Source organism: Mixophyes fleayi, chromosome 5 (genome assembly GCF_038048845.1).
Source record: "Mixophyes fleayi isolate aMixFle1 chromosome 5, aMixFle1.hap1, whole genome shotgun sequence".
NCBI lineage: Eukaryota > Metazoa > Chordata > Amphibia > Anura > Limnodynastidae > Mixophyes > Mixophyes fleayi.
Genome location: NC_134406.1, coordinates 74,584,422 through 74,601,444, shown reverse-complemented (window position 1 = coordinate 74,601,444; position 17,023 = coordinate 74,584,422). Strand labels below are relative to the sequence as shown.

The 17,023-nt window shown below is 39.2% G+C and overlaps 1 protein-coding gene across 1 annotated transcript in view; it reads right to left on the bottom strand.

The window, feature by feature from the left end:
• The window catches only part of CMTM8 (CKLF like MARVEL transmembrane domain containing 8), a 42,246-nt gene extending 25,372 nt beyond the window's left edge, over positions 1-16,874 (bottom strand). The window contains exons 1-2 of the mRNA XM_075212385.1: positions 16,435-16,874; positions 15,952-16,100 (exon numbers count right to left, since the gene is read on the bottom strand). Coding sequence (XP_075068486.1) covers positions 15,952-16,100; positions 16,435-16,630 — 345 coding nt within the window. The 5' untranslated portion in view covers positions 16,631-16,874. The remainder of the gene's footprint in view (positions 1-15,951; positions 16,101-16,434) is intronic.
• Between the last annotated feature and the right edge of the window lie 149 nt (positions 16,875-17,023).

Here is a 17,023-nt window from a genome sequence, read left to right as displayed (position 1 = left end):
TGTCAAATAAATTTCTTTTTTATGCAGCCCTATCCTTAGTTTAGGGTGGGGAAGTCAGGGACAGTTCTGGGAGCTGCCAGTATTTACATGTATTAGGAGGTAGGACTCCCATACATCTCAGTTTCCGTTAGGATAGATTACTTATTTTCCCATAATTTAGACTCTTTATATACCTGAATTATCTGGACATAGTTGTGTTCATGTTTTACACACAGGTGTTTGGCACACATTTGTTTGCTTTTATTTGACACAACAAATGTAATATAGCAGTGACTTTTATGGGTCTTTCTTCATTTTTCATTCATGGGAGAATTAATTTGAGGCCACTTTAGTTTTAACACTCATACAAATTAGACCTGATGCAGAGTTGGTCACAAAATGGACATAAATTGCATAAACACGAAAGTGCACAAAAATGTACACAGCTCGAGATGTGTCTGGTTCCGCATCAGCATCATATGTGCCTAGTTTACGCCAAGTCATTATCTGCATGTATTTATACCTGCCCTCTATCAGGGGCAAGAGATACAGCTCCTAACAGGGATATATGCATGTTTCTGCAGCAGGGGCAAACGCAGGATTTGTAGAGAGGGGTTTCCACACCACGCCACCAGTGGGCGTGACCAGCAAGCATGGGGGCGTGGCTATAATATTAGACAGTGTTTGGCTGCTCTCCAACTCTTCCTATCCCTATAATATACATGGGCAATGCTGCGTGCACTACTGTTAGGTGCACACAGCTCTCCCTTTTCAAGCAGAGTCATGGGAAGCAGGGGCAGGGTCCAGACACCTCAATTATACAGTGCCCCTGGCTTGGAGGGGGTTTCCAGGCACTAGGAAACCCCCCTCAGTTTGCCTATGTGCAGGTCTGTATGAGCCTCACGTGTGTGAACATGCTTTACTGTACTACTCTTGCATGCCCTTTTCCTTCCTTGTTCAGCCTCACCAGGAGGCACAAGTGCCAGATTCAAGCAAACCTTCATTGCTGCATATGCGTGCAAACGCCTGGTAGGCATGCACCGTGTGAATCTGCACAATATACGCTACATAAACTGTTGCGAGATTAACTCTAAATACAGTACAATTGGCTGATGTAAAATATTTTTTTCTGATCTTTCTAATGAAGGCAGTAGTAATAAATCCCAGAAACATGGCATGACAGTATTTTTTTTTATTTTGAGACAAACTGTAAAATGTGAAAAAGTATAAAACAAGCAAAAACCTAAACATGATATTTCTGCACATTTTAATTCACAGCTAGTTAGTAGCTGAATTTAACAAATTGCAAGACAAAAAAAACAACCCACAAAAGAGTGAATGTAGCTTGTAAGTGTAACAGTTTCTCTTTAAAAACATTGATGCAATTTCTATTCTACAGTTTCCATCAAAACAATGTATGCAGGCTGCAAAACGCTATAGTATTTTATATTCAACTGGATATTTCTGTGGCTATTTAAATAAAATAGATCACACTTTACACAGTCTGAATAAACTTGAATGAAAAAAACAAACAAACCAGCATTGAAATATATAACTTAGTCCGGTACTGAAATGACTGCTCAGACTCGGTACCAATGCTGGGGATCTGCACCCCAAAAATAGATAAATATAACAACCAAAGTGTGCAGTGGTATGTCCGAGTCTGCCACAAAAACACTCATGCACAATGTATATAATTTAAAAATAGTTTATTCTAACATATAAAAAAAACGATAACAGCCCACATTGGTTGTACCTATTATGGTTTTTTTATATGTTAGAATAAACTATTTTTAAATTATATACTTTGTGCATGAGTGTTTTTGTGGCAGACTCGGACATACCACTGCACACTTTGGTTGTTATATAAACCAGCATTGAAGCAGCATAATGACCAAACACTAATCCTAAAACAGCATATTACAAAATAGTTTCATATGAACTGAAGACACTTCCCTGAACGGCTTTTAAAGCAAATCAATAGCTGTGGTGGGAGGCATTTCTCTACTGAACCGTGATACATTTCTTTGTGCCACAGAGCGTGCTGCACAACAGTTACACAATGACATGCCTGTCTGCAAGATTAAGCAGTCAGACTGAGCAATTAAGCATTGGTTGTACTGCACCACACAAGCAGCTTCATTATACTTTGGAGAAAATAAAATACAAGTTTTCACAGATTACGTCACAAGCTAATTAAACGCTGTTAAATGCTTTAGCGTTTGTGCCAGAAACAGGCACCCGATTAGCAGATGTTTTAACATCTCTATGTTTAACCTAGGCTAGGGAGATCTTAAACTGTTGTCGAACTACAACTCCCAGCATACATTCCAAGTACACACTAGGAGTTTTATCCAAATTATCTGTGGCAGCCATGACATTTTCAGACTAAGCCCAATTTCCAAAATAAACCCTGAACCTTTTGTGCCTTGATATGTCAAACAATGAGGGGTCTATTTAAATGCCATAAAAACCTGAGTAGAGAAATATCTATAAGAAATCAGATTTAACATTTCATAATGCAGACCCTATAATCTATATATATTATATTATTTCACTGAATCCTTCAACTGCATGTGCTTAGCATTTCCTCCATTCACTGGCAGAGTTAGGCTGTCAGTAAATGGGAAACACAGTTTGTGGAGGAGGGGTGACTTCGCCAGAGCAGCCTTGGCATGGTAAATTACAATGCTGTTTCACTATAGATTGGAATATTTTTTTGTAGTGGTCTGATAAAAAAAAAAAAAAAAAAAAAATTCACTTGTGCTTCTTGCCAGATAGCGCCAATAGTAGATCAATTAACAAAGAAAATATATGCTCAAAACTATTGTTATACTTCTCCATACATATCATAAATATACATATATATACATAAATATACATACATATACATATATACATACATACATACAAACAAAAAAGATATATATAATGGCGCTAATTACCACAACATAAATACAATTTAAATAGACAACTGGTATGAATAATATATAAAGTCCAGTTTTGAGGGATCAGTCCCAGAACAACACTTAGCTCGGTTGAGAGCGGCAGCCTCAGAGAACTTGTGACCAGATGGTTATTCCGGATAACGATAATACTACAACAGAAAAACAAGTAGGGCGCCCCAATGTGTATTATCAAATATGAAATTTGGGAAGATGTAATAACTGCGTACCGTAAAGATGTAATCAGGAAGTAAATGGTCATATGGAGGTTCCTCTTCAGAGGTAATCCCTCTCGATCTCCATCAGATGTAGCGACAATGCAGAAAAAAACAGAACAAAAACTAACAGTGTAGTATTGTTATATGCTAAACTGCACCAAATCTGGAGATAGTCCTCCACCAGGAGAGAGAGTGCTAAATCAGGTAGTGAACCCAAAGGTGAATAATGGAGGCTCCTTAATAACATCTGACAGAGGAGAGGAGACTAAAGGAATTGCCTGATCCTTTATATATGGTCTGAGAAAGTCTACGGTCTTCTGACTATTTGGTACGCAGTTTTTATATATTTAGGGATGCACTCTGCGCCTGTGTGCTACATTATTCACCTTTGGGTTCACTACCTGATTTAGCACTCTCTCTCCTGGTGGAGGACTATCTCCAGATTTGGTGCAGTTTAGCATATAACAATACTACACTGTTAGTTTTTGTTCTGTTTTTTTCTGCATTGTCGTTACATCTGATGGAGATTGAGAGGGATTACCTCTGAAGAGGAACCTCCATATGACCATTTACTTCCTGAATACATCTTTACGGTACGCAGTTATTACATCTTCCCAAATTTCATATTTGATAATACACATTGGGGCGCCCTACTTGTTTTTCTGTTGTAATATAATATATATATAATATTTTTTTTAAAATAAATCCTTACAGACTTTATTCTAAACAAGTTTGTACAGACAGACAATCTTGCTCTGTATATACACAACAGACCTTAAATACGTGTTTACACAACTCTATGAGACATTGTAAAAGCCATGGTGTTATTGCCTGACTGGGGGTGCGGTCATGACGCCAATAACCTGCTTATATAATATACACATATTTTGCTTGCTTGCATCAATTCATCATGGATCTGTCAACTTGAACGTTGTTTTCCCTGTAGTGTGATCCCTATTAGCAGGTTAATGTAAATCTCATGCCCTTGTGTTTCTCCCATTGTCCTATAGATTGTAAGCTTTGGAACAGGGTTTCAACAGCATCTCTAAAATACCAGTAACTCAGATAACATCTATTTTAAAAGAAGGCAAAGCTTCAACAGTTTTACTGTAAAATGGTGTTATTACAACACATGACAAAGCTAATGCTATGGATTTAGTAGAAGCTGTGTTAAAGAAAATCATCAAGAATCAACAACATAAAGCAGTAAAATATGGAGGCTGAACTAAACAAACACAGGAATATTCCCTACTACTAGTTTGGATGTATGGTACTAGCATCTTGATGGATATAAGATGTATATGTAACAGGAAACTCTGCATTCACATTTCATGAGATAGATGAATAGATAGATGGATAGAAACACACATACATAACCCACCCATTAAAACCACAGACAAGTGAAGTGAATAACATTGTTTCGTTACAATGGCTCCTATCAAGTGGTCGGATGTATTAGGCAGCAAGTTAACAGCTGTTTCTTGAAGTTGATGTGCATAAAGATCTGATTGTCATTGACAAGGAAAATTGTGATGACTCGACAACTGGATCAGAGCAGATCCAAAACAGCAGGTCTTGTGGAGTGTTCCCAGTATGCAGTAGTTAGTACCTACCAAAAGTGATCCAAGGAAGGACAACCAGTGATGGCTCCCAATTCTCATTAAAGTGCATTACAGTGCATGGGGAACAAAGGCTAGCCCATCTGGTCCAATTCCACAGAAGAACTACTGTAGCACAAATTGCTAATAAAGTTAATGCTGGCTGTGGTAGAATGAAGTCAGAAGACACAGTGCATCACAGCTTGCGTATGGGGCTGCATAGCTGCAGACCAGTCAGAGTGCTTATGCAGACACCTGTCCAAAGCCGAAATTGCCTACAATGGGCATGCGAGTGTCGGAACTGGACAATGGAGCATCATGTGGACGGCCGGGTGTGTGTGCACGTCATTTACCTGGGGAAGAGATGGCACCAGGATGTACTATGGAAGAAGACAAGCAGACAGAGGCAGTATGATGCTCCGGGCAAAGGTCTGCTGGGAAACCTTGGGTACTGGCATGTGAATGTTACTTTAACATGCATCACCTACCTAAACATTGTGGCAGACCAAGTACACCACTTCAATGCAACGGTATTCCCTGATGGCAGGGGCATCTTTTGGTAGGATAATGCACCCTACCACACTGTAAAAATTGGTTTGAGAAACATGACAAAGAGTTCAAGGTGTTGACTAGGCCTCCAAATTCCCCAGATCTCAACCTGATCGAGCATCTGTAGGATGTGCTGGAAAAACGTTTGAGCCATGGAGGCACCACATTGTAATTAACAGGACTTAAAGGATCTGCTACCAACATATTGGTGCCAGATACCACAGGACACCTTCAGAGGTCTTGTGGAGTCCATACCTCGACAGGTCAGAGCACTTTTGGCAGCACAATGGGGACCTTCACAATATTAGGCAGGTGGTTTTAATATTGTAGCTGATCTGTGATTATATCACTATCTCAAGATTAGGTTAGGGGTGCTGTTTCCTGGGGTAAACTGCTGCACTTCTTATGCATCAGCCAAACAATATCACAGCACTCCAGTACATTGTTTCAAGTAGCTGCAGCTAGTTTTATTTAGCAGCTACAAATACATAAGAGTCGTAGTCTGTCCAACTTCTAACTAATACAACAGGAACACCCTCCCTGAAGTGAAAGACCACACACAAAAATAACAGAAAGTACTGGTAATAGTGACCAACAGCAGGCATCTGACCTGTTCCCCAGGTAGTGACAGACTGCGTGAACTGCCTAGCAGCTTTTTACCAGTACCACACATAGTCCTTCCAATTTATGTCAAAAATCTACACACAACATTTAAATAAGATAATATTCTCCATTTTATTTTGAAACTTACACAGCTTTTTAGGATTACCATTATTTTGGCTGTAACATACTACGTTAGGTCCACTCTCTTGTTTTTCCTTTAGTTATCTACAGATGATTTGCAGGTTTCAGACCAAACAAAAAAAACAGCAAACACTTCATTCACAGCACAGGAATTTTGGCGCATCAATTGGGAATTGTTTATCATATACATACATGTATTTCTCCCATCTATCCAAAGAGACTCATGAAACACATCTTGGGACCTTCCAGCTTGAGCTGCCAGCATGCAGTAACCCACTGAGGGCCATTACATACATTTAGAATTAAACTTATTAGTTTCTACTTACAGCACTGATTCAACATAAGAATCGCATTGAGGAGATTTTACTTTCAAGTGGGCACACATGACCCAGAATTAGGTCTGACTCACCCTGCAATTACTCCTGATGCACAGCAACATTTAACCTATTGTGGACCTGCAATTTATCTATTTGAACAGCACGGCTCATAGATCTCTACACATTAAATATAAGTACAGTGCTTGTAGATTTCACTTCAGCTTTTATAAATGATTTGTTATGTGTTTGTATCAGTTTACTTCAAGTCTTTTCGTTCTACAGTATATTTACTGCTTTCTTACCGTACTGATGTATTAACCAGAGCTCCAGAGAGACCGTGTTTAATCATCGTTTAACTGACTATATGAGATTGGGGGTTCTTTCCATGTATTCGCTTATCCTTGCATTATTTTTTTAAGCATTTTTAGTATAATTGTCTGTGATAAGTATTCAATTAAAGCCTCATTATTTTCATTTAGTACCCACACCTTATTAAAGGTTTTCTTTGGCTGTATGGATTTGCATGTGGGACTTTGATATAGAGTGTGTCTAGAGGGCGGGACACAGGGAATTGCGTCATTTTGGCCCCGTCCCTGCATCAAATATGCCGTTTTGTCGCGGGGGCGGGGCCAAAATGACGAGATTCACCGCAAATTGTGTCATTTTAGCCCCGCACTTGCGGGATGCAGGATATTTGCCAGCTCTCCTGGGAGTCCGTGAGACCGACCCGAATTTCGGAAGTCTCCCGGACATTCCGGGAGAGTTGGCAGGTATGATTTACATATTTATGGCACACAGATTTATCTAGTTATATCATATTTATAATGGATACTATTTTGTGGATGCAATAGACTACAAATAGGACATGGTATAGTTACACTTCTGTAGTATTTATGTATTATATGATCACTGATGAACTCTAGCCATAAGGCTGCTGTGGTCAGTCCTCAAAATACTCAATATTTGAATGATCACTGAATCAACTGAACATATTAATCCAATGTCAAAAAATGTCCTGAAACAATTACAATGGTATTTTTACATTTATATCATGAGAAAAGTTGATACAAAATGTATCTTCCTCACTGGAAACTCTGGAATCCCGTGTCAGCTATTTTAGGTCCAGAAGGACTTCATGCAATGTGTTTATATAGGAAACAAGTTAAACCGTGCATGATACTCATGCATTCTAGTCAAATCAAGCTACTTAAGGTGTTAAAAAGGTTCTTATCATGCATTTGGGCCTAGCCCAGGCCTCCTCAGGGGAAGAGCGTTACTTCCTGACGTAAGCGCCCTTTTTTAACGTGGTTTTGTCCACGTCACCACTTCATCATTCTTCTCCATCACCTCATCCTTCATTTTCATCGCCACATCTATCCAGATGTCTATCCAGACACAGGGATCTCTCTCAGCGGTCCTGAGTATCACACTCCTCTCACTCTGTCACCCCCGGCAACCACCAACCACACCCCACTGTCACCCCCGGCAACCACCAACCACTCCCCACTGTCACCCCCGGCAACCACCAACCACTCCCAACTGTCACTTCTCCTTCAAGAAATATAGATATATTTTTTTTAAAATCTTTATAAAAGACTTAACAATTAACAAATTAAAAACATCTTAGTATACCAAATTTCAGCCCTTTCTGAATTTTTTTTCCCACACAATAAGAATTTAGTAGGTCAGTGTATAATTCCGCCCAGCAGGTGGCGCTGCAGTTTTATTTTTTCCACACACACACACACACACACACAGACAGACTAACACACGCCACTAGACATTTATATTATAGATATGGCCTATATAGGAAAGAACGGAAAACAAAAAGGCACCTCACGATTAAATCCTTTTCTGAAATAGCATAAAGAAGATGGTGTCCCAAACCTCACAAGTGGACATGAGAAATGAAAATAAAAAATAGAAATACTTTATCACTGGTCTATGAAACTGTACACTGTAAATATCGACCCTTCTGTCTATGGATTTACCTGCCAAGATTTTCAATGCCCTGATGTACTAGTACAACCTTTACCTACGGTTAACTCTGAGCAGAGTGATGAGAATAACTTCTCAGTAACTATGACATATCTGATAATTTCTCGTTGTGCACCTCCATTGAAAATAATGTTCTCTGTACCCTGATGTCCTGTTAAATGTGCCTAGTACAGCAGTGAAAGGGTTAATTACCAGTGATAAATCAAAAAGCTGTAAAAGCTCCATGATAAATCCAATTTAACCTACCAAAAGCTCTGAACTGAGCCATGTGTGCTTTAATGGGTCCAGGCTCATGGGAGCTGAGGCATTAGTAGACGTTGAACATTTCTTAAACTGTGGTGGTCTTGTCGAGGTAGGTCAAGGCCTTAACTTATGGAAGGTCCACATATGCCCTAGGCCTAGTGGATACTTACCTACTCTCCCAGAATGTCCATGAGGCTGCCAAATTTCAGGGAGCACACCAACTCCTGGAAGAGCAGGCACCCTCCTGGATCAGTGCAGAGACGGGGCTTATTAACGCAATTCATATAATTAAGTCCCACCTCTGGGGCAACTCTCCACAGGAGGTTACGGTGACACAATCGCGCCACCACTCCATCCTCCCACACTTGTCGCCTGACCTCCCCTCTGCGATCTCCCGAAGGAGAAACGGGGGGAAAAAAGGGTAACTATGGCCTAGTGAGGTAGTGTTCTGCTCACATTTCACAGCATTATTACAGTTTTGTAGGTTCATTATCAAAATTTTATTATAGGTTGAATTAGGACAAATTTAGTTTACAAAAGTAGTTGTGCTGGGATTTTGGAGAAGCTGCTATGGTGCTAGGGATATATGGGGTGGGACGTACGTGACTGAGGGGAGCACAATATGTAAATTCTGGTCTTGGTGTAATGAATTTGGAAACGATGGTGGCAATTTTTCATGGACTTACATTAGATTATTATGCATAGATATCTACCAAAGTGCATTAGTACGTGAATAACGTTGGTGGCATTCCACGAGGAGTCAAAATTTGTAGGGCAAGGGCATTCCCTGCAAAGTATGGAGGAGATGCACCGTGTTTTGTGGAGCAATGAAAACACACATTTTAGTTTTGGAGAGTGAGATTATCAGAACAGCTGATTATTTACCAAGTAAACTCTTAAAAGATAATGCAGTGAACAGATTAAGAGGACATCTACTACCCTTTGCCTCATTTGTGCAAGTGCAGCATTGCTGAAAACATCAGAGGGATAATTAAAGATAACTTCCTTCCCACTGTATCTCACCTGTTTCCTCTGTCACATCTTATCGCTCTGTGTTTTGCATGCTGCTTCCTCTGATACAAGATCAGATTTGCTCAGGTCTTCAAAATGTGTGGCTAACCCTTACATAGCTATTTTCCTTCCATTCTCTCTCGCAGAGGAAAGAATTAGGAAAAAAAAGCTTTTTTACCGTACTACTACAAATCTCATGAATAATAAAATACAATAATTATAAAAATAATCATGTACTAAGAAACCTTAAACACTCAATTTATAGAGAAGATTTTTATAAATAAAAAAATATGACGGTCTACAGTGAATGGGTGTTCAGAGATAAAAGCAAAATATCTGGTTTAATTTTTTTTGTATTAAAAAATTAGGTTATGAGAAAAGAACGCCCATATTAGGAAAACATTACCTAAGGACCTAAGAGATGAATTTAAAATAATGAAAAGGCTTCATAAACAGTTCTAGTAAACATTTGATTAAAGAACAAAACAAAAAAATAAGTACAATGAAATTCATTGCTTTAACAGGGGATGCAAAGTATATAAAAACAGATGCCTCCACTCAGATGAGTTTCCTGTGTCAATTAAACAGTTATTATTATTATCATCATCCTTCATGCTCAGGGCCATGTATAAAAATATTGGACAGGTCTAGAGTTAGTAATCTCAATTGGGCTGGCACATTTGGCAGAGGCTGGAGAGACTCACTGCTCACTTTGCGATATTTCACAAGGAAAATGGTCTAAGGTGAGGTTGGCATTAAAAGACATTACTGACCATTGGCAACAAAACGAGGTTCTGGAGCGGTGCCTGAGATTTTTATTTTTTTTTAAATAAAAAAATAACCCATATAGAATTTCTGTGGATGGAGAAGAGAGTCCCAGACACTTGTAGGATTTATGCCAAGACATATGTCATATTAATATTGAAAGACAACTTATTTTGGTGCTCTCTTTATTTTGTTAGTTACTTGTGTATACTCGGCCAATACAATAAACTCACTGCAGACCTACCAAAAGGCATCATACAATACAAATGGACACTTATGGAGATTGGAAGTAAAGTACTTCCTTCTTACATAGTTTACTTTACGTTTCTCTGACTACATGAGCCCAGAGAATAGCTATGTTCTATTAGCAAAATACAGGTTCACCAAACATCATTATAGTATGTCAAAAGGGGGCAAGAAAATGACACCTGATTAGATGGGTGCAGAAGGTGCTGCCATTGCATGGGAATGTCACAGTTACTATTATAATAATATTATTATTAATTCTTTATATGGCACCTTTTCCCCGATAGGAATTAGAGCACTTTACATTGTTGAGGAGATTGAGACAGCCATCTGTGGTGTACTAAGCTGTTATGCTATTTAATTATTCACATCAGTCACTGCCCTATTGAGGTTTACAGCCTAAATTCCCTACCACGCACACATGTCCATTTTTGCCAGAAGCTTAACATCATGTTTTGGACAATATGGGAAGAAACCAGAACAACTGGTGTAAACTCCACTCAGATAGGACCATTCTAGGAAACAAACCCATACCCCAGCTCTGTGAGGCAGCAATGATAACCCCTGTCCTGACCCATGCTAGTAACTGGGGAAAGAGGACATCTAAGTCTCACAAGAGTTATCTTTGATAAATGGTGGCATCTGGTAAGTGGTGTAATGGCCACTGGTGTCAGAACCATGTCAACTTCCTGTGCCACCGACACTGTATCACCTACTCTACCAGATAAAATGATCAGGTAGTAAGCTATCCTGGGAGCTGGGATAGTATCTGCTACTGTGTGGGGTAGTATTCCCGTTTAGCGAGTTCCAGCAGCCAGTTGGCAGCTGTAGAATTGTCTATTAATGTGCATGTTACTAGTAGTTGCTATAATGCATCCAATCGCCAACTGAAGTGAATTTTTTAGCAAACACGCATTACTTCAACTAATGAAGTCCAGCTCAATGCATCAAACACACCATTTGCATGAATTGTATGTGTTTACTTACAAACACAAATAACACAGGTATTTATGTTTAGTCATATATGATTGGATGATTGTGATCTCACTCAGTGAAGAGCAGGACCACACAAGTCTAGACTTTCAGTTTCAACAGGAACATTATAGATCGGTTCACCTTTATCCACCCCTCCAACTTTTTAAGGAACCATCAACGGCCACCTGTGAGGCTCCTGATATATAGGTGACTCCATCCTACTGATCTTAATGTAAATTAGGACTGAGCCTGATCTTAAATATGTAGGATGAATAGTCAAACAAAAGAAAGTTGTTATCTATATTGGGATAAGCTCATCTGCCAACGTCAAGGCATCTCCTGTAGGCGAGTCCCTAAGGTAGTGATACAAATTTACATTCAGGGTTGAACAATTAAAACCTTCCCCTTAACATCCATCTTATAAAGCCTGGAAGGAGTGGTGAACTCCCAGAAAACAAACTAGAAATTAGTGAAAAGGTGCACTTCTTTCAATTAATGAAATGTGTACAAGTCAATAACATCATTTGAGATTGTAGCCCAGGACAATTTGAAGAGGAAGAATTAGACCACCCACACAATGGCAATTGTGTTGAGTTTACAATGCTTATCTCCCCAGTCCATTGTCTCTACCTCCTGATCCGATAACAATTGCTGCTGTAATATCACTAATGAGTTTCTATGAAGGGCCACTGAAACTCTAGATAAACATATATCTTAAATTTGGAAACAACATTAATGAATGATTGTGAAGAGGGTACACACTGATAAAAAAAAAATAGTTAAAATAAAAAAAAACCAACACATTAGTGCTCAGCAAAATAGTTATCCATGAGCACTATAGACAAGCTAATATAGCTTAATGTGGTATTTCAAACCACATTAAGGTAGCTTAAAACAGGATTTCAAAATGTATACAGGCCATAAAGTGACGTGAGAAACTAAAGACAGAGGTTAAACAATAAATAAGTGGATAAGCAAAAGCAAATGTCTATTATTTAATTGTTACCTCCACCAGAGTAATGTGGAATGAACACTGGCCTCAGGTTACGATGGCTGCCATTTCTATAGTGTGATGACAGAGCTGTCCCATGCAGGTTACTGGAGTTACATACAGACACATTGAGAGAAACTATGATGTCATCACTGGGCAGGTGAACAAGAATGTTTTCAGTGAAGTGAAAAGTACATGAAGATAGCCGGTTCTACTGTAAACATAGCCTGAATCACTCAACTGTATGGGGCACTTTGAATAAAAATAAAAAAATATTACATTTGTTTGAGGGAACCGGGGCATGAAACATCCAAATAGTGGCTCTTCAGCTACTTAACTACATTCCTAACAGGCAATCCAGTGTATAAAAGTTCGAGATCAACTACAGCTAGAGTCAAATGATGTCCATTCAATATCATCATCATTATTTATATAGCGCCACTGATTCCGCAGCGCTTTGCAGAGAACTCATTCACATTAGTCCCTGCACCTTTGGAGCTTACAATCTAAATCCCCTAACATACACAGACCGAGAGACACTAAGGGCAATTTAATAGCAGCCAATTATCCTACCAGTATGTTTCTGGAGTGTGGGAGGAAATAGGAGCACCCGGAGGAAACCCACGCAAGCACGGGGATAACATACAAACTCCACACAGATAAGGCCATGGTCGGAAATCGAACTCATAACCCTAGTGCTGTGAGGCAGAAGTGCTAACCACTGAGCCACTGTGCTGCCCATAGAACAAAATCCTGAGTTTATGTTGCAATGATGCCTAGAGTTCTTACAGGAGCGGAAGGTGCAAGCACCCTCGGTACCCCACTCACATTGTATCACTGACATGGCGAAAGGTCAGCTCTATATCAGTGCTCAAACAAAAACACCAATATATACACACACAATATATAGGTCAAGATATTTTTAATTATTACTGAACTGCAGCAGCTACCCTGAGATATGCAATGCTTTCCAGATCTTCAACTCAACCAACCAACGCAAAGTATCCATTTTACTTTCTGTATTAATGATTAGATTTTTGTTTTTAAAAACGGATTCAGAGATCTGAATAAAACATTGTCCATTTTCTAACATTAAGAATCCCGAAGCGGGACACCTCTCCCCCTTTTCCCATTAAGCCCTGCCCCTTTTATGGGACACAAACGGGGCGTTGGGAGGTATGCTACCCCCTGCCCTACATTCCTGTCTCTTGTAGGGAAGCAGGCCCATGCCATGGTTATCTTAAGTCATTTTTGTTAGGTTAGTTGTGATGGGGATTCATACAGTAAGAGATTTCAAAGATATATTGCTTACTAGGACTTGAATATAAACATATAAAGAATAAATAACAAATAATTGACCTGTATACCTTGCTCCTCAAGTTTTATTTTTCTATTATAGCAGCTCCATGTGTTTTTGATGTATTTGCTTTTAAAAGCAACAGGCTGCAATTTCATCTAATTATGCACTTTATTTCTTATGACTTATTAATTAGAATAATGGTACATGTTGCGCCTCTGGCTCAGCTCTATTCTAGTAGAGTAGATAAAGGTAGAGCCTTGATGAGTCATTGATCCCTAGCATGATCACCAAGGGCATGGCTCTTTGAAGCAATGCATGGCATAGATGGTAGGTTAATTGGCTTCCGACAAAATTGACCCATGTGTGAGAGTGAATTTAGATTGCAGGCTCCAATTGAGCAGGGCCTGATGTGAATAACTACATATTTGCTGTACAGTTCTGCATAATAGGATTGACCCTATTTAAATAATAACTAATAATAGATTCACTTATATTTCTGTTTATGTTACTATAATGCTTCTCCCTTCTTTGCCAGCTGAATAATCGTTGTGTTGATTGAAGAAAAAGGGAGTGTAAAATGAATACTTTTGTGTAGCAAATACACCTGGTTACAAGAGATGGAAGTGATATAAAGAAGCAGCAGTGTACAATATAATATAGGATGTGTTATTAGTGTGGTTCTTTTTGCTTGTATTTCATGAATTTTGGGAGTGTGGAATGTTATGCATCTCGTTAAGAACAAGATGTATATAATTTATAATAGGAATACAATTTTATATTCGAAATTTGACACTACAATACGTAGTTCTATTTTTTTTTTTATTGTTTTTCTTAATGGCCCTTAATAACAAAGTCGGAGACCAGTGGTCTATAAAAAAAATATATTAAAAAGCCCCTTGTAACACCAAATATAAAATGCCACTTTTCTGATGAACAACTTTACCTCACAAATTCCAGATATCTCTAAGCACAAGACACACATCACATATCTAAAGCACACTCTGGATCCAACCAATCACAGTGAGGAGAGTCCCAAAACTTAGCTCAGGTGGCAGCAGTTCCTTTGGGCTCACAAACCTGGAGGCAATGTTACAGCTTAATGAAACAGGCTTTTGGAATTGGCAGTAACGGTTATGGAGGAGGCAGAGGGCGGGGATTGGAGACATTTCAAGATATCCAAAATTATAAATACCACTGGAGACACTGCTGGGCCTTTAGATTAAAGAGCTTTAGGGGTATATTTACTAAACTGCGGGTTTGAAAAAGTGGAGATGTTGCCTATAGCAACCAATCAGATTCTAGATTTCATTTTGTAGAATGCACTAAATAAATGAAAGCTAGAATTTGATTGGTTGCTATAGGTAACATCTCCACTTTTTCAAACCCGCAGTTTAGTAAATCTAGCCCTTAGAGTTTAATTAAATCAATTTCAGTAAAGAACTTACCTTACCAAGTACTTCAGTGGGGGGTTCATCCGCTGACACTGGCTGCATTTTGCAGGGTTACAGAACTTGCATATAGTCAGGGCCTCGCTCTGTAAACTGCATGTACGCTACTGCTGTAAAGAGATTCACACAGCAGCTTGGAGTTCTGTTTTGTATTTATTAAGAACTAGCAAAAAAATGCTAAAACACGTCGCACGTGTCTTGCAGCAATTATAAAGCTCTGAGAGTATCAGTTACAAGTATATAGCTCTAAGGTATGTTGATGAATTATAGAAGACGTTTTTTTCTTTGGTAAAAAAAAAACCCCCAAAACAAAGCATGTAATACAGCTTCAGTTAGCTACCATCAGCAGTGTGACAGGGGAAGTTTTTTTTCCACTAATTACAATTATGCAATTTTAAAAAACAACTGTGTGAACAAAACACCTTACATCCTTTCACTGCACCCAATATATCACTCAATCATTTTAAGAGGATTTTAGGCATTGACATAATTGATCGCTTGTATTTCATCATGCAAAACAAATTATAATACACAGAGAAAGGGTACTAATAAATAATGAAGTACACGTCTTTGTACATATGCATGAAAACACAGATGTCTTCTGAGAGGTGATGCCATACTCACCAGTTCTGCCAGCAGAAGGAATCCAGGTGCAGTAACGAGTAAGCCACTGTCATAGTAAGACAAGCTGGCACTGCTGGAAAACGTCTCACTATAAGAACTGGTCGTGGTGGTCACAGTGTTCGATCTGGGTCGTTCCTCTTCCATCTCCCCTATGGAAATCCCAAGCACAGTTAGACGTCTCCCTCACAACCCCTCACATATCCCCTCTCTCCTCCCTGATCCTGGACATAAGGAGCACAGCAATGACCATACAGGGACTGAACTCTTAATACTTTGTTCCCAGAGTTATGCTGCTCTGATGTATCTGTCTATACAGAGTGTAGAACACACAAAGGATTAGTTAGAGAAATGATGTCCTCCTCCTCCTCTTCCAGCCCGGGGGCAGGGGAAGGGCGGTGCTCAGGTAGCTCTCGTACTGCATATCCTAGGAGTGTGGGAGAAACACGTTACAGTTAGAACACATAGCTGAAACACAATATATACCTCTTTTTTCATTTTCATAAAGATTTTCATCTTCATATTTAAATGTGACAGATGCTGGGGCAATAAACGGAGAGCGAGTAATAATAAACTGTTTGCCCCAACAAGCTGAAGGTGGGTGATGCCACTTATCGTACAGCACCGGTTGGCACAGATCGCTCCTGCCCCTCTGAGATCGCATTTGTTTGTCTCCCTCCATGATAACTCAGGAGGTCTACAGCCTCCAATAGCAGAGTGGGCGACTGAAGTTTAGCTGAATTTGTATGTGCAGGTGAAATGGAAAACCAGGACTGCTCTAAAAATTGGATTAAGGTCCCTGTAGGCTTGTACGAACAACCCTTCATATCAAAGTAATGCACTTCAGCCCTTGTTGCAGAACTTTCTGTTTATAAGCACATGGATATTGTGAGCAGAGGGAAGCATATTTTTCCTCAAGCAGAATGGGAATTAGGTAAAAGCTGGAACTGCCTGAAAGCTGGAATGAGTCAGCTTAGTTTACTACAGCGCCCTCTGCTGCTTGGTGTCTTGAGTGAAGCTTGCTGTGCTTTCTCTCCCTGTATAGTGCATTCTGTTTTGTTAAACATATATATGT